General features: G+C 37.1%; 1 protein-coding gene across 1 annotated transcript; it reads left to right on the top strand.

Annotated features, from left to right (window-relative positions):
• The first annotated feature begins 4,083 nt into the window (after positions 1-4,083).
• LOC141434412 (uncharacterized) lies at positions 4,084-4,819 on the top strand. Its single transcript, XM_074096829.1, has one exon. The coding sequence runs from the start codon at positions 4,093-4,095 to the stop codon at positions 4,738-4,740; it is 648 nt and encodes a 215-aa protein (XP_073952930.1). The 5' UTR covers positions 4,084-4,092; the 3' UTR covers positions 4,741-4,819.
• The last annotated feature ends 14,777 nt before the right edge of the window (positions 4,820-19,596 follow it).

Raw genomic sequence — 19,596 nt, 5'->3', positions numbered from 1 at the left:
TTGTGTTGGCAGGGTAGGAGGTAGGTAGGTGTCGGATGGATGGATGGATGGATGGAAGAACAAAAAAAATTGTTTATATTTATAGCAATGTATTAAAATAGGTTATTTTCAGTAAACCGTAGAAGTTTATATGTGCTATTATTGGCAGAATAGGTATCCTACATAAATTAAATACTTCCCAAAGTTACTATTCCACGCGGACGAAGTCGCGGGCAAAAGCTAGTAGACACATAAATTACAAATACAAGTACCTTTTTCAAATTTGATTCAATGGGAATATGTATTAATTTTTAGGCAATGACTCAAGTGTACCGACCCTAAAGTTTCTGTTCCATGTTCCCATTGATGTCCTCGTTTTTATTTAGTTGGAGACTCTTATTCCTAACGACTCTTCAACCGAGTTGGGACATCTTGCGACGCTACGCTTTTGGTAACTTTTGCTCGAAATACGAATTTTGCGTAATGATCAAAATAATCGAAAATATTTCCATCACCATCAATCAAATAAAAAACAAACAGGATTTTTTCCAAACAGTCTATAGAGAATTCCACTCATCAATTAATTATAATAGCTGTAACGAAAAGCGATGACTGAGCATAGCTTAATCTCCTTTTGCCGTCTCACTGCTCCGCTATTAGCGTAATGGACCGTCGAGATTCCGCACCGAACAAATCCAATATTACTTTCCAATGCGCCGCCGTAGGTTTGAACGGGGGAAAACAATTTTTCTATAATTGTCGAGGGTTATGTCAGTTCAAGGCTAACCAACAGTAAATGCCCTTAATTTTCGACTCGTTTCAATGACTGTGGTAAAGAAGAACTTGCCCAGAATATTTACAATCTTAAATACATTTTTTGTAATGTTAAAATTTAAAAGCATTTATTTTAATAATTTAATGCGAACAATAAAGTGATGCGTTATTATGCGCGAGCAACTGATACTCACGCAAAGCGTAGTTTAGCTGACCTTTGACTTTGACGTTCGCATAACAATCTTCGCTTTGTATTTGATTAGGTATTCGAACTTTTACTCCTATTCTCCGCCTTGTTTCTTAGTCGCTTTATTGCATTTCTGATTTCGGTGTATTAAAAATTGTTGGAGTACCTTCGCCTGTGCTTTCTAAAATAAACTTCGACGCCGATGAAAGCGTGAAAGAAAAAAAAACCTGAGAAATAGCAGCTCCGGACTAATCACGATTTGCTCTGGAAAAAAATTTGCTTGCGAAGTTTGTTAATTGAAGTTTGAGAACGCCGAGCCTTTAGTCACGTAAAAGTACGACTTTTTGTTAAATGGCCTCGCGTACAAAGTTCCCCAATTCGTCTATATTTTAGACAGGCCCGTCACAAAAAATGTAAGCACCAATTAGGGTGATAAAGTTTGCTGAAATAAAAATTTTGGTCACGTAAGCGTATTCGTTTTTTTGTGGTGGGTAATGATCAGCAAACACGACATTATTTTTATCAGAGACATCCAATTTACAGCGCTCTTTCTGCAACAATTAGAATTTTACTTAAAAAAACATTGGATGTTCTCAGATGCTAATACGGGATGGTAAACAGCTCAGCGTATATCTAGTTTATTTTACAGAGTGGGATTAAGTCTTAATTCTTGTGCTCTAGCATGTTCATGCTGTTTGAAATGGTGTTTTGTTTACTCAAGGGAATTCAATAATAGTTTTACAGGGATCAAGGGATTTAAAACATTACATTATTAAACAATGTTTCTGAAATGTCAAATTTGCTTTATTCTACTTTATTTTAATTGGTATTTACTTTGATCTACCTGTACTGTATTGCTAAATGGCTCACATTGAAAAAAAAACTCAGTTTAGCACGCAACTTACCGTGCAATAAGAAAAATTACATTAAATAAATAAATAAATAAATATCATGGGACACTTGACACCAATTGACCTAGTCCCAAACTAAGCATAGCTTGTACTATGGACACTAGGCAACGGATAAACATACTTATATAGATAAATACATACTTAAATACTTATTAAACATCCAAGACCCGATAACAAACATTCGTATTATTCATACAAATATCTGCCACGGCCGGGATTCGAACCCGGCACCTTAAGCTTCGTAGTCAGGTTCTCTAACCACTCGGCCATCCGGTCGTTTCATACACAATTCATACACAATTTCCAAATACATTATTATAATTTATTGAATCAGGCGTTACTTTGCGGAGGTCCATATCAATGAACTAAAAGATTTTCTTTGCTCACCCGCGACCTTACAATAGCTAAGCTTATGCAAAATATGCGTGTTCATGCAGTTCCTCCACCTCCACACTGTAAGAACACACACAAATCAAACAAACCCATCTATCACCACCACCAAACTACACTGATGCGTTTCGAACTCAACCAGAGCTCATCTTCAGAGTGACACAACCGTACACCATGCTACTAGTTGTTAGGTCGCGGGTGAGCAAAGAAAATCTTTTAGTTCATTTACATTATTATACTCGTAAAGAGTGCACTACTTTTATTTAAATCGGCAGACACGATTTTCTTCATAAATATTGATGATGATGAGGATAAGTTAAATGAAAGATTGATAATTACTACAAAAAGATTTCAAATGCTGCCTAACTTAGAGTAGAACGACTTAGGTAGTAGTTTTAATAAACAGTCTTACAATACGAGTACACATAGTAAGACACATCCAAACGTAATTTCCGCGGCACAAAGCCTAGCGTTTGATCCTATTGCGATGTAGCCATACATCACCGCGGTTCACTGGAGTCTCGTGATGGATGGGGGCACGGACTGTCATATCATTGTTTGTAATTATGCGTAACGCTCAATACACCCGTATGCCGTGTTGACGCATAAACGTGCCGTTTTTTGACAGCGAAGGGTTGCGTAAATGATCTCGGTGACGTCAGCTGAACCTTTTGAACGCCGCGACGTGTTTTTCAAAAGTTCATGTAGGTTTATAAGGACAATTATTTTTAGCTTGGAAAGAGTAGTGCTCGTTAGGATGTTGGTAGGTTTTATACTGGTTTCAGCAAATATAATTGTGAAATTACAATAGTGGCTGTAGGCAGACGTGCTTTTAGTGAGATTCCCATCTTCTTCCACTTTTATATTGGGGTTGACTCTCATCCTCTTGCGGCGCTAGATTAATCTAACCAGAATTGACTTTAGGTCCAAATGTTCCTGGAAGATTTGGATATTCGGTTTAGTAACACGTACCTAACTAGCGGTCGTCCTCTACTTCTTTTGTATTCCATGCTTTCTTAACTATCGGATAAGTACATTACATAAAAGCATGTTTTTTTTTTTTATACGACTGGATGGCAAACGAGCAAGTGGGTCTCCTGATGGTAAGAGATCACCACCGCCCATCCATACCAATTTTCACGTATGCACTGTCTTGCAGCACTGAGACATGTGGAAGGCTGAAAGTCTGCTCATTTAATAAGATTAGACTGTAAGTAGACTTTAGAACTTAAGCTTAAAGTTTTCGTCCCAGCCCATAGATGTCTCACTGCTGGGCACAGGTTTCCTCTCAGGATCTCCGACCAGGACAAGAGAGAGAGAGAGAGAGAGAGAGAAACATTTATTAACACATAAAAATACATTAGATGGAAAGAATAAAAAAATAACATCGAATAGTATAAAGTGGGCCCCACTCAGCATAATGTTACAGCAAACCGCAACGCTGTTTTTCAGTAGGACCCATTAGGAGGGCTTAGGCCATTATTCCCAAGCGGGCCCAGTGCGGATTGGGACCTGAAAACACACAACTGAATTTTCGTTTTAGCTTAGAGTTTTAGTCAGACATTTTGCATATACAGAGTTTGTGTTCCTTCCCTCTACACACCGTTGTTTACTGATTCCGTCAGGTTGGTTGTGTAAACATCATTTTGCTGTAGCATTCTTTTTAAATTAAACTTTTAAAACATCCCGATAAAGTGAACTTTAAAATCAACACATCGACAACAACCGTTATTTTTTTTTTTTATTGTCTTCTATAAATTTAATCAAGATGGCTTCAGCAAAGTTTTAAACCACCCTGAGGCGACATAATATGTCATAGTGTGCGTTAACAACTTAAGCTACGCGGATGACATGGTGCTGCTGAGCGCCTCCGTCTGTGGGTTGAATAAGCTTATTCGCATATGTGAAAGATATGCGACTGACCACGGTCTTGTGTATAATGTTAATAAAACGGAGTGCATGGTTTTTAGAGGTAAGAGCAAATATCCCCTGACTGTCCCACCAATAAAGCTAAATGGTTTACCACTTCGTATGGTGAACCAATTCAAATACCTAGGACATTTAGTTACATCTGACCTCAAGGACGATGCCGATGTGGAGCGTGAACGCAGAGCGTTGTCTGTAAGAGCTAATATGATAGCCCGCAGGTTTGCTTACTGCTCGAACGACGTAAAGATCACTTTATTTAAAGCTTACTGTACAACTTTTTACACAAGCAGCCTGTGGGCAAACTACACGCAGAAGCAGTATAACGCTCTGCGTATTCAATATAATAACGCGTTCAGGATGCTGATGGGGCTACCGCGATTCTGCAGCGCTTCGGGGATGTTCGCGGAGGCGCGTGTGGACTGTTTTTACGCCATAATGCGTAAACGATGCGCATCTCTGGCCAGCAGAGTCAGGGCTAGCGCCAACAGTGTCCTGCGCATGATAGCAGACAGACTGGATTGCCCGTACGTTAACCACTGTTGTCAAGTACACGTGCGGCGCAATACCTGAATGTTGTGTTAGTGATGTTTTGTTATGTAGTTGTCCTTGTTTTGTCTGTTATGTTTTAACTAACACTAGCATAAGTTTTATTCAATTGTATTTGATCAATGATCCAAGTTGGTCGAAAAATAAAATATTATTTATTATTATTTATTATAATATGATCGAGCTAGGTAAATCCTCGATGGCGGCATATGTGCTAAAACTAAAATGGGTTGTTTAAGATAACCGGTACCCAGACTATCATAGTATTACTGCCAAAGGTTGCGCGTTAGGTGGCGTAAAGCGGCTCTTGAATTGAATATCATTTTCAATCTTATATAGGTAGTTTTTTTTGTAAATAACGTGTAGAATTGTGAGGTCACTTGTACTGCTGGCTTTTACATACATGTTATACGTGACTATCGTAAAATTTCCAATAAATTTAATTAGTCGCGATTGAAGCGTTATTTAATTTGATAATCTCGAAATAGCCAATGTGTTTCAAGTGTCAACTTTATAGTCTTTTTTTGCCCGACTGCCCGAAGGAGGTTTATCAATGATATTGTTTAGTCGGCACGATTAAGCTCATTATATTCATCATCATCATCATCGTCATGTCAGCCGAAAGACGTCAACTGCTGGACATAGGCCTGCCCCAAGGCTCTCCACTCAGACCGGTTTTGTGCTTTCCGCATCCACCGCGATCCCACGATCTTAACCAGGTCGTCGCTCCATCTTTTTTGAAGGCCTACCGAAAGCTTGTCTCCCGGTCCGCGGACGCCATTTGAAAGCCTTCTGACCCCATCGGCCATCAGTCCTGCGAGCAAAATGTGCCCCTTTAGTTTTGCGATTCTTCGGGCTATGCATAATATATTATGTATGTACATTACCGACATATTTGTATACATGCTGTTGTCTGGAAGAGATCGCTCTTAAGCGATGAGGCCGCCTATTGCTTACCTTTTATTTTTTCTCTCTGTGTAGGTACCTGTTACAATAAAGAGTCATTGTATTGTATTGTATTGTATTTGACGCGATGTCTGTACCGATTTTTATGACTGTACAATTGACCTAAAAACGACTAATATCAATCTCTTCACAGCTAAATTAGCTTATATTTGAAGAAAACAATTTAAATTATTTTCTGGAGGCCCACTGAGTAAAGCAATGGCAAGGCAATAAACTGGGCTCACCCCGATAAAGAAATTATTATTATGTTATCGTTTATTTCTGCGCAATAAAAAAAAAACACTCATTGAATCGAAGATACCAACATCATCAACTCCCGTTGGTTTTACAAGCTTTTTATTTAACTTACGCTATTTGTTGCTGTTTTTGGGTCAAATTTTGCAAGGTCATTTTGACTCACTTCCAGTGGTTGGATTGACTTGAAATTTGGTGTACTTACATATATATAAGTTGGAAGACAAGTAAGAACAGTCAACAAAAATATAGTCAGCACAAAAGCTTCTAAATATTTTTTCAACAGAAACTTATAACACAATGCATTCACGTTCCCGCTGCCGCCGCCGCCACCGCTACAGCGAAGCCAAATGCGCTCTTGTTACCCGTCCATTTTATGATTATAGCCACGCACTTACAAGTCTCACGGGCAGTGCCTGTCTCGTTCATAGCCGGTTTATATTCATGATCAGAAAATGTTCATTTATTCTTTCCATGTGTGGATGATTAAATTTGAAGCTCGATAATATTAAGCGAGTCAAACCCGGAGAGTTGAAATACCTACATAGACCAGTGGATATCAATTTAATTATAATTTTATAATGCAGAGTTCGGTTTTGAATCCTCCCCACAAACACCACTGAAGGGTGTTAAGGAGTTATTTGTAACACTAAATAAGGAACCGTTTCATTCAGACAAAATGTAATGAGAGTTTTAACTAAACAGTATAATTAGAATTCTTTCTTTCTACATCAGCAAATGACAGGTCTAGCTAAGAGTGTTGTCAACATCTGGGATACGAAAAAATCTGTATTAAAGAGTGTGAAAAAAGGTAAAAATGTCTTAAGAAAGCCTTTTAAGGTCATTTCCAAACGAATCAACTCCCCGAAATTCCCATATAAATGACAAAATTTCACGCACTGATGACTTCCCTTGATTTTTATACGGAACACGAATTTAGACGCATAAAAGATTTATGTCAGTCATTTTTTACGATTCCGCATTTTGTTTACGATTCCCGTTAGATGAAAACAAGATTGAGGATGAGATAAACAGGATGCTGTAAAAGTTATATGCGCCTATTTCAATGAGTATAATGATACTTTTTTTTAGGGATAGTCTTTGTCTTGCTATATTTCGTTCCGCTCGTTATAACGCTCCGGAAAATTTCAAAAAAAAATCCACAGCTGGATATTTTTTTTATTTACCTACTAAGTCAACGGATTTCCGCATGGGCGAGGACCCTATTTCTTGTCTTTTACTAAATCTCTCGTCTAGATTTAAGAAACACATTCAGATCATACCGCTATCTGCCCCTGAGCGCAATCGCTCCCCATATGATTATAGGCAGCTCTATTCATAATTCATGATGATTTCAACAACAGAAACAACAGCATTTGAAACAATTTTAACGGAGTTATAATATGAGCTTGAACAAAATTAAATTGAATTTAAATTTATGGTCAGACAAAGCAATATAAAATTATAATTTATTTTCAGAGTGATTAATACTTTAGCAGACGCACTAAATGGATTATAAGTGAATGAATGATGAATCTATTGGAACTGGTTTTGGCCACTGAATTTCAAGTAAGTATCATTTTCTTAATAATCAGCCTAAGTACGTTATATGTACTTTAATGTAATATATGTACTTTAATGAAACGTTTACTGGCATTAATTAACGATTCCCCCAAAACAAACAAATTTACATAAAAACAAAGTAGCAAATTTTTGTTACTTCCACTGTAAAAGTTTAATTTTTCGCAAACCGGCAAAAAAGGGCGTATTTATACCATATATAGAGGATGAGCGTAGCGCTCGCTACGGTGTGGTTTTTTATCTTTTGGCTACCTTTTTGTTGCCCTGGAAATATCCAATGCATATAAAATGCATTCCTCAGCTATCTCTGCATCTCCGTTCAGCGGAGCACATTAATTGCAACCTAGCGTTCATATTACGACTCTGGATGTGTTATGTTACTTACATTTCTTTATTTCGGCAAATTTTTGAATGGGTTAATTTTAATGGTAATCACAGACATAGATATTGAAGAAAGAACCGAAGGCAAGGGCGGTAAGCAGAAGATGTATGTGAAAAAAGAGAGACTTAATTTTACCAAAAGAGAAACGAGAGTACATACGGGGGGCGGTACGGTGTGTAGAATTTAAAACGACTCTGAGATGTTTCGGTTTCTGTTGACTATAATAAAAGTTTATGATATTTTCTAAAATTATTTTCGACCGTTTAGGGGCTTTGGAACAGTACAAAGTTGGCACTCGATTTAGTTACCTAATGATGTAAACGTGGGGATCTGTCTTCTAGATTCATTTCAATTATTAGCAGTAGTCAGAAATGTGTGTAAAACGAAAAATATACCTCGTTGAGTTTCTTGCCGGATTCTTCTCAAGCCGGATTTTTGATAGACGATTTGAAGTATTAAGGTTGCCTTCGAAAGAATATTCAAGAGTGAAGTCTTTATTTAGATCCCGCGAGATCATAGCAAGGAAGTGAAGTATCTGAAAATCATATAAATAAAACTCTTCAGTGTTTCCCTGAGGATCGCAAATACCGAGCGGGCGAGCTGGCAGCGTTTATACTCGCAATTTGAAATGTTTTATTAATTTATGGATAATCCTTCTGGCTCGGGGAGAATTTATTTCACGTTAAACAAAAACAGTTTTCAATCGTTGGCACTGTGAACGGTTTTTAAAGAGGACCGTTTTATTCCGGAAGCTGCGGTGCCAAATAGTGAATTTGTTTGTTTTTTGTTGGTTATTAGTAAACTTACTAAATTTGGCTACTAAGTTTGATTATTATACATCTACCTTAACTACCTATATTATTTTAGGTTCTCGATTATAACTTTAAATTCATTTTTATGAGAAACATATTCTCACATTCAGATTGAGCTTCCTTTACCTGTATATGCCTTAGCAGAACGCGGACGTAGAAACTTCACCAACCAAATAAGTAAAAATCCACATACTCGTATTTTCTCGGTCTACTTGCAAATGTGATAATGTGATTGTTTGATTCTGCACTCTTCTCTCTTCATCTCAGTAAAAATTTAACCTAAGGTTTGACTCGAAAGGTATGTTTTAAAATGTTAATAAGAGACATAACAGACGTAGCTTTCTAGATTAAAACATTATTTTTGGCGTCATTGTAACTCCAGTAAAAGTTTCATTCTTGTATTTTTCCAGCTAAGATATAAAGTATGGAACGAGACGTCCCCAAGAATTCATCCAAATGATTAATGCTTGCGGACACATAAATTATGCACAAACAAAATGTCCTCGAATAAATTTCCCCGCTCGCCAGAGCGGCTCTTTCAAAAACCGTGTTGGTAAACACTTATGAATAGGTACCTACTATTTGGTGACTAGAGCATTAAGCCAACGGGAGTTGACAACGAAAGGCCCACCACACCTTTGTCAAAAGTAGTGTGTTCATACTCGTTTACGTGTATGTGTGTGTGAAGCACAAATTTGTCTTGAACATTGGCACCACTATTAAACTGGCGTACTTTTTCAGAACTGTCAAATGCGATTCTCTCATAGATTTTGTATGGCAAGAGAGTTATTTACCAACTCAATCGACTATTGTTTTATGGTGTCAACTACCCAATTGCGTCATCTGCACGCAAAGCGACTTAATCAAGAAACGCATTAGATTCACGCTTTACGTTTCATTTGCGTACTCTGCTTTGTTGAAAGTGACAGATTATATTTTTGTTTAGTTAAATAGCAATCTGTATCTACCTATGTAACAGTAAAGTAACTACTTTAAAAATATTTAATTAATTAACTATTTAATGCACTAACACGTAGCCGTAATGAAGGATACTAAACTATGTTTTTATGAAATCTTTATCATCATCACCATCAGCCTTTAGCAGTCCACTGCTGGACATAGAGGCCTCTTCCATCGCCAGCGACCCTCTTAAGGTCCACCGTGCCTCAGGACTCCCTACACTACGTTTTCCCGTCCGTGCTCTCCGTTCAAGTTCTCGTCTGCTCCACCATTCATAGGTCCTGCGACAGACGTGGCCAGCCCAACTCCACTTCAGAGAACTAATTCTTTGAGCAACGTCAGTGACTGTCGTTCTTTGTCGGATAATGTAATTTCGGATTTTATCCTTCAAAGAAACCGCTAGCATTGCTCTCTCCATAGCTCGCTGAGCGACCTTTAATTTATGAAATCGTTAATGTTCTGTAATAAAGATATTTTATTTTATTTTATTTATTATTAAGTGACTAATTGGCAACGCACCGCCCAAATCACTAGAACTAGGAGACACTTAAAACTTGGTAGACATAAAGTATATGTGAGCTAAATGTTGAATATAATAGAAAAAATAAAAATGAAGAACTAGGTCACTTTTTCAGTTTACACCCGAACACAAACAAACACTTATGAGTGCATAATGACGCCTCCGTTTGGCTTAATGCTCTAAAATTAGGGCACAAGTTGTTATCAAAGGAGTTAGGTGGAATGGGCGTAGAGTTGCGGTTGCGTTCATTTCCGAAAGGGAGATTCCCTTGCGTCCGGTGACCACCGGATGCCTCCGAATTTCCTTACCTTGATATGAGTGATCTGACAGCTGACCGCGGCTCGACCTGAAAGTTATCGTTCTGAACACAAAACAAACGACGGTGTCGTTTTAATAACGTGAGAGGCATTATTTTGATGTCTATGTATATGTTTGCTGTCTATTTTTACACCCCCGATGCAAAAAGAGGGGTGTCATAAGTTTGACCGCTATGTGGTCTGTGTGTCTGTCTGTGGCACCGTAGCTCTTAAACGGGTAGACCGATTTGAATGCGGTTTCTTAGACATGCTTCCTCAAAACGGTTTAGCCGTTTTTAAGACATTGAACTTTAAAGTGACAAAGTCGGGGGTTTTCCGACTTTTTGTTGGGTAGTTTATGTACGTTTGGTTAAAGCCGCGGGTGCGCACGGTGGATGCAGACCGCTACCAACAGAAGCAACTGGAGGACGGCCTATTGGGGACGCCTATGTCTAACAGTGGACGTCCTACGGCAGATATTATGATGGTGATGAATGACTGCGTCCTGTAGTATGAAAACAAAAATATTTAAAACATTGGTTATTTACTGATTGATTAACCAAAATGCTACAAATGCTGCCCTTAAGTTTATGTGCATTCTAGCTTCGTAACAATTACCTCCAGATGCGTAGGTTTTACAGAAACATTGTTTGAAATTACACATGCAAACTTTTACATACATACTTTTTTTTAAACTGACCAGCGATAGACCTCTATCTCACCTGATAATACGTACAAATAAGGCCGAAGACTAGTAATGTTATTGACTCGCTTATACATATTATTACTATATGTATGTACTCGTACCTTACTGTGCCAACCATCATTTGCAATTTTGTTTGTCTGTGAAGTGACGAGATATCGCAGTTGAGGCCATTAGCGCGACACAAAGCAGATGGCATTAGCTTTTGATAAAATACGCTTTCATGATGTTGTAACGTTTCAAAGCACGCGAATGGGTGGCAAAATGTACGTTCTGCAAGAGTTTTAACGACACAGTAAGTATACCATTAGAACCTCTGTATTTAATAAATGAATATCAATAGCGTCTTTACCATAAGGGCACCACGAAGTCAGTGCCCAGGGCTCTCCAGCTCAGGGCTCCCAAAAGGCTGTCATTTTACATAAAACTGACCCGTGATACATCTTACCTGATGAAAAGTACAGATGAGGCCAAAGGTGTATTTCACTGTTTCGGTAGCATAAAAATATACCGGGTGTGGCCTGTAATACGAGAAAATAATTAAAACATAGATCGTACCTACTCGTCAAACTGAACAACATTAGTTCAGTCTACTCGTGACCACGGCCACTATAATGTTGCCGAAACGTCGAGGTAAATATTACTCGTGTGTGTAAGCGTGATAAGTCCTGTGCGTGGTATTTTGACTATTAGTTCAGCGACTTCTAAAAATAATGGAGTCTTCAGATTTTTCTTTTTTCATACAAATTAAATACTGCTATCAATGTACGCCGTCCTAGAACGCAATTGACGTCGCCTGTCACGCTACAAACATCAAGCATTTTGCTTTTCATTGCTTCCTCAAATAAACTTTAAAGTGTAACTAATAAAAATTAAGAAATTAATTATTTTTAAAAGTCGCTGAACTAATGTTGTACATTTTGAAAAGTATGATTTATGTTTTAATTATTTGGTCATATTACTGGCCACACCCGGTACAACAAAAAAGGTTATAATAAAAGATTTAACACACCTAGTTTTAGTTCAATAAGTACTAGCTAAATGTGACCGATGTTCGTAGTAACATAAGTAAAATAAAAATTAAAAAACGCCCGAAAAAAAACGCCGACAAAAACTCCGCCAAAAAAGACAACTATAAAGTAAAAAGTAATTATGCACTACCTAGCTGTTGCCCGCGACTTCATCTGCGAAGAATTCGTTTATCCCTATCCCGCGGGGACTATACTTATTTCCCGCAAAATTAGCCTTAGTTAATTATGTATAAGTACGTAAGTCGTCGGTGTCGGGAACCGCTAAGGTTAACAGGAAACTAAAGTATATAATGTTGTATTTTTTAAACCTATACTTTTTTGCTGGCGTTTTTTGGTGTCGGGGGGTTTTTTAAATTTTTAATTTAAGTTTTTTTATTTCATGTTTTTTAAACTGGTATATTATTGTTTTTAAAGTGTACTAGTGTGTTGGATATCCTGGCTGCAGCATCAGCTCATCGTGTTGCCACCATTGCATTGTATGTAGAATCAAATACTGATCAAACGGAATCAAACACGACATAAGTATCTGCTATTATTTTTTCAAGAGTATACTGGTGTGCTGGATATCCTGGCTGCAGCATCAGCTCGTCGTGTTGCCACCACTGCATTGTATGTAGAATCAATTACTGATCAAAACGAATCCAAACACGACATATGTGCCATTATTTTTTACAGAGTGTACACTAGTGTGCTGGATATCCTGGCTGCAGCATCAGGTCATCGTGTTCCCACCATTGCATTGTATGTAGAATCAAATACTGGTCAAAAGGAATAAAACACGACATATCTGCTATTATTTTTTCAAAAGTATACTGGTGTGCTGGATATCCTGGCTGCAGCATCAGCTCGTCGCGTTGCCACCACTACATTGTATGTAGAATCAATTACTGATCAAAACGAATCCAAACACGACATATGTGCTATTATTTTTTATAGAGTGTACTAGTGTGCTGGATATCCTAGCTGCTGCATCAGCTCATCCTGTTGCCTGTTGCATTGTATGTAGAATCAAATACTGATCAAAACGAAACCAAACGCGATACATCTGCTATAGTTTTATCAAGAGTGTACCTATTAGTGTTCTGGATATCCTGGCTGTAGCATCAGGCTGAGAATTCCATAATCTTGCATAGTTATATAGCATACATGGGTGTTTCAAATTTTAGGTCCCAAATATGTTTGAAAGTAAAGTAAATACCCATTATGCGTCTAAGATTCCTACCACAACGAACAAAATGATGATCTTGAAACGGCTGAACCAATTTTGATAAAACATGTCTAAGAACCATCGCTAGAAAATCAGCTTTCAAATTAAAAAACCGCATTCAAATCGGTCCACCCGTTTAAGGGCTACGGTGCCACAGACAGACACATATAGCGGTCAAACTTATAACACCCCTCTTTTTGCGTCGTGGGTTAAAAATTAAAAAAGTTTATTTAGACTACCAAATACACGAATTTAATCCATGTTGACGCGATTAACATGCATTGAATGCATAGTAATGGAGGATGCATAGCATCGCTGATGTGACTTGCATAACAACTAGTTATATATTTGCCGTCCTTTTATTAGTTTTTATTTGTTTGTAATGGGCTAGTGTCTTCAAAAACTTCTAATTACTCCATCAATTAAATTACCAGAAAATATAGACCACGTATTTTTTCTTTTGTTAATATGACCCCTCCTCATTTTTTATTTAATTTAATCCTATTCCTATCCCACTAATATTACATTAAGGCGGCTGCTCACGTTAGCTCATGGTAAAAGTCCCGTCAGATGGCGTTAAAAATCAGACTGTCGAATTTTCGTGATGTTTTTTTGTAATTTTTAGAATATCCGTATAATACTAATAGTTGAGTTTATTATTTGCGAAAACAATTTAGAATTGCCGATTTTTTGAGACTACAGTCGAACGGAAATAGTGTGCCAATTCTGAGATTTCAGGGCTCAAATTTAGGTGTCAGGTACAGCCTTATACGGACACTAGGAGCTCACGCACACATGCAAATAGACAGCGCCAACTAGTGAAAAATTATTGCATCACTTTTCTAGGCTTTCGGAAGGCTTTCGGCGTAAGCTACTACAAAATATTCATATTTTTTTTTTGACATTAGCTACTCACACCACAGTAAAATGGATCAAAATTTACTGCATCATACTGAAAATTTAGGTATTATAGATCCTCTCCATTTTGTGATTTGCGACAACAATATGCCCATAACTAACTATCCTCAAAAAATCGCGTCGAAATAACGTCTGTGGAAGAAATATTGAGGTACCAAAGTTTGTATGGAAGACGACGCACCTTAATGTGAAAGTTTGTGAAATTGTTTGGAGGTTTGGATGCTTGTTAATCAATCACGCAATAACAGTTGAACGGATTTACATGAAACTTGGCGTACAGATAGACAAAGATCTGCATTGAGACATAAGATACTTGATATCCCGATAATGCGTTCCAGTGGGTTTAAAGTAGAATAGAGGGCACTGTCCAAAAACGGAGCCGTACCGTACTACCGTACCTCGGCTCTCAAGATGACGTGTTAACTTCGTTTGCAATCAATAGATGACGTTGTTCTTTCAAATTGTTACCGTAACCTTTTTTCAAGCCAAACTCTAGGATATTTATTTATTGCGTTGCCATGGTAACCAGAATCGTGTAAGTAAACGGTTGCTGTTGTTAAGACGGCATTAAACTATAATTCTAAAGCGGCCGAAGTCGCGGGTTAAGGCTAGTTTTAATTAGTTTTTGGTGTAGCAGCAATAAAAATGAAAGTTTCAGCTGTCTATCTATCACGGTTCTCGAGATACAACCAAATCAATATACAAACAAACAGACTGATAAGAAACAAGCGAAATTAATAGGCTTACATTTGTCACCTTCTGGTATGGATTCCTACTCGTAAGAACCAGCTGTTATTTTATAACACAGATTGAATTGATTTTTGATAAAGAAATACTCGTACCTACCTGAAATACCTATTTACGAGTAGGTACATCGGCGCATTTAAATGGTCGCCCCAATTTAAATCCAATACAAAAGCAACGGCAATGCATTAAAAATACTTTGAAAATATCGCACAATAAAACTGCGTAACAAAGAGGTTTCCATCGGAGCCTGTTTCATACGAACGCTTTGTGGAGAGCTGTAACAAGCGGATATCGTTTTTATATAGCCTATTGTTTTGATTTTACAAAAACTGAGCGTTCAATCTTTTCGCGTTCTTTCTGCTTTGATTCTTTGACGAAGACGTATGTCAGGTTTCGACTTTGTATGTATAGAATAAATAAAACAAAAGTCTCTCGTATAATGGATACATTGAGCATATACTCAATAGAAGGGAAATATCATTATAATCTGATTTATAAGTTCATTGGACGCATGTCAAGTAGAGTGGTAGGAGCATGCCCTCAACAGGATGAATGGGGCAAAAAAGGGAGGCCTTTGCCCAAAATTAAGACACTTTAACAAGCTAAAAAAAGTTTAAAATCGTGTTAATTATTATAGTGTTAAATATGTGTTAGCTCATTGGATTCAAAATGAAACCTTAAAAAAATATTTTTTAGGATTTTACAAAATGTCATTTTTGAAAAGTTCAAAACAAGTTTTTTTTTGTAAGTAACTATAATGGCCTGGGCCATTACATTTGTTAAGAAATCATTTACCGTAGCGATCGCTGTAAGACTACAGAGAGTGAATGTTAGAGGATGGCCCAGCCCTAAGTCAGGAAATAATAAAAAGTATGATTATTACTAAGTTTAAAATTGGTGAACTATTAATGATTGCAATTAGTACATAAATCTACGTTCAAACAAGTGATCATACAAACCAAAATTTCAAAATAGAATTACCTGCCAAAATGACGTAAAAATTAAGTTTTAAAATTTCATGACAATATAATATGTATTATGACATATATAATAATGTAAATCAAATGGTTTTTTTTTTCTACTTCGGGAAACCAAAGAAGAACTACCACAAAAGTACGAGTCATTGCTAGAGCGTTATTAGTTAAAAAGTATTATACGAGTTCCGGAATTGCAGCTAGCATTACCACTCTATTGGTTCGACGCTCGATAATTCGAACTATACGTTTACCTACAACATAAAATATTGTTCTTTCATCACAATTTTTGACGCGTCACCAAATAAACATGAAGATATAAATTAGCCTATCGTCAACTTTCAGTTTTTACCCATCTGGCTATAAAGAGAGTTATATTTTATATCGTCATGTTTATTATTTGTGTACACAATACAATACAATACAATAACTCTTTATTGCACACCAACACAGTAAGTAGTAGAGAAAACACAGGTATATACATAAAGATTTTCTAAGGTAAGCAATAGGCGGCCTTATCGCATCAGAGCGACGTTATTAGGTCATCGGCGGTTACATTGCAGCATTGGTAGCATTTACTCATAATAGACAGATGAAAGTTAAGAACATCCCAATCAATAACCGTTTTAGGCCAAATTCAATGCTCACTTCCTCGGTCCTCCTACTGGTCTCGCAAATCAAATCAACTACGCGTCATGCTTGCTTCAAGTTCCAAGGCAATTTTAACTCGAGTTTTGTAAGTTTTATAACAAAATTTTGCAACTACTGCTTTTAATAGTTCAGTGGCAAACTGAAGATAGGAAGATGTGCCAAGACCAAGTTGGGAACTAGAATGCGTGACCAGCGTTTTCCGTTCGGATTTAACACTACTCGTGTACTATTCCAAACACTGCCTGTGCAGTTTTGGGTTGAAACGAACAAAGATTTGGTAAACTTTAAAGTTTATTGGTCAGAATGCTTGTTTTTTTTCTTCGTGGCGTACGTAGAAATAAGTCATTATCATAGTCTCGGCCTAAATACGTCCCACTGCACAGGCCTTCCCTTACAACAAGAGGGTTCGACCCGCAGTTCCCACGCGATTTATTTTGGTAGCAAATGAAGTACATACATCCCACTAATATTATAAATGCAAAAGTTTGTAAGTCTGTTTTTTTGTTTGTTACTTCATTACGTCTAAACTATTGAACCGATTTAGATGAAATTCGGTACACAGATAGTTTGAGTCCCGGAAAAGGACATAGGATATTTTTTTCCCGGAAAAATGATGAAAATTTGTTTTAAATGAGTGACTTTATTGTCTTCAAACAACTTCTACCTACAGTCATTCAAAATTACTAACCTACCACAACTACGAGTATAGGGTATCAGTTCTTATAACTATTTCACAAACAAATCAATTACATCAATGGCATCTTCAAAGACAAAATCAAATTGTATACAAATATCCTCTTTTTTACATGGATTATTTTGTGTAACGCATAATAAAATATTCATAGACCGTGGTGTCCGAAAATGGTAGCTCGTTGTCCTTGGAAACAAATTGTATTAAAGTTAGTTTTGAGGGTCGGGCGTGAATAATTTTCTCCGCGCCCTCATAGGAACAGGCCCTATACTACGAAGTGCAAAATTCGAACCACGTATCTTGCCGTCCCGCTGACGCTTATCTTATTTAATACGAGAGTGAGAGGGAAGGTACGATACGATCTTTAATTTTCGAATTTCGTAGTAGCCCCCCGGAAAGATTAGTTTTGATACAACTTCGCTTCGCTCCAGTAATTCTATTTCATTTTGGTATTATTTCCAAGAAGAACGCAAATATAATTAGTAACACATCGAGGACTTAATCACAACGATTACGAGTATTGCTAAAAATACGCGATACCTGCTTCAGAATAATCTTTGCAGCCTAGACATGAAACTCTAACGATATGTATAGCGTGGGGATTAAGTCCCAGGTGAGGTAAGTGAAAATCACGAAAGTTTAGTACATTATAAATTCAAACATATTTTGAAATATGAGAAGCTTATGACTGTTATGATATTCATACACTTGCTCGTAAACAGTGTCGTAACATGCAGGTACCTTAACCCTCGACCTTAATGTGCTTGTCATGAAGCCCAAGGTCGTAAATGATGCCCGTACTGACAGACTACATTGCACACGCACGTTGCGGCGCATGCGAGGGAGGGGAGGTAGAGGACGACGTTACAGCCTGAGGTATCGCCAATATTTGGAACAATTTATTTTTTGTTTTACATATATAAAATTTTACTTGCAAATGTGATCATTGTATGTCGCATTAGAATTACGAACATCGACTCATTAAAAGTCTTCGACTTCTTTAAAAGGTTCGTAATTCTTATTTATTAAGACACATTTATAACAATTATAACAGTCCTTAATGATTTACGTTACCTAACGAATGACATTAGAGATATTTACTTTTACTACAGGATGTAAAAGTAAATATAACTATAATTCATTTTTCTTAGCATTAGAAAGAATGTAAGCGATCTTGGCGTGTCTTTTTATTGAAAAACACTTTTGAAAAATAAGTCACAGCAAATATGTAACAATTAGCAAGGACTTATGATCATTTACATTATTTTGGTATCAAAAGTAATAGTTAAACTATTTTTTTTAATGTTTTCAATAAAAAGACTCGTCAAGATTGTTAACCCTTTTTCTAATGCTAAAAAAATACAGCTTTCTAGCATTGATAGTCCCTGAGCAAAGCCGCGGACGGACGGACAGACAGACAGACAGACATGGCGAAACTATAAGGGTTCCGTTTTTGCCATTTTGGCTCCGGAACCCTAAAAAAACGAAGTATAACTAGTGATATTTCGACGCAAATATGTATGTCTACTAGCTTTCGCCCGCGGCTTCGCCCGCGTGGAGTTTGGTAGCCTATGTCACTCTCTGGCCCATAAACTATCTCTATGCCAAAAATCACGTCGATCCGTCGCTCCGAGACGACGAGAAAGACGGACAAACATACAAACACACACACACTTTCGCATTTATAATATTAAGTTTGGATTAATGTTATAATGTAACGTTTCGCTTGGTTTCTTTTATAAGCCTACAGTACTACTTTTACTTATAAATATATAATCGCTCGAATTGCTACTTTGTTACTCCTTGGCAATAATACCTCTACCATAGCGGTATTTTGTATTGCATTGAATTGTAAGGAAATGCGCAGTTGAATACTTATAACAGAATAAATATACAAACGCAAATACTCGCCACTAAAAACTTCGCTAGGTACAGTCAAGTGCAAAAATAAGTATCTATTCGAATCACACAAAAATATGTTACTACGGCCTTATCGCGTCGAAATAAGAGTCTGTGGTACTTATTTCTGAAACTTTGAATAACTTCATATTTTGACACTTGACTGTACCTACCTATCTATACCTACTCCCTAAAGAATAAGCAAAAGACAATATATTTCGTAAATTCTGGCGAATAAACAACAAACATTTCTATCCCATTTAGAGCTTATTTATGCGCGTCTTCCCTTGCTTGATGGACTGTGTATC

This window comes from Choristoneura fumiferana, chromosome 13, assembly GCF_025370935.1.
Source record: "Choristoneura fumiferana chromosome 13, NRCan_CFum_1, whole genome shotgun sequence".
NCBI classification, from domain to species: Eukaryota; Metazoa; Arthropoda; class Insecta; order Lepidoptera; family Tortricidae; genus Choristoneura; species Choristoneura fumiferana.
Note: the sequence above shows the minus strand (reverse complement) of the source record. Positions and strands in the feature narration are given on the sequence as shown.

Bases quoted from the DNA above. Each gene is read 5' to 3' on its own strand.
- LOC141434412 (XM_074096829.1), top strand. From the start codon at position 4,093: ATGGTGCTGCTGAGCGCCTCCGTCTGTGGGTTGAATAAGCTTATTCGC.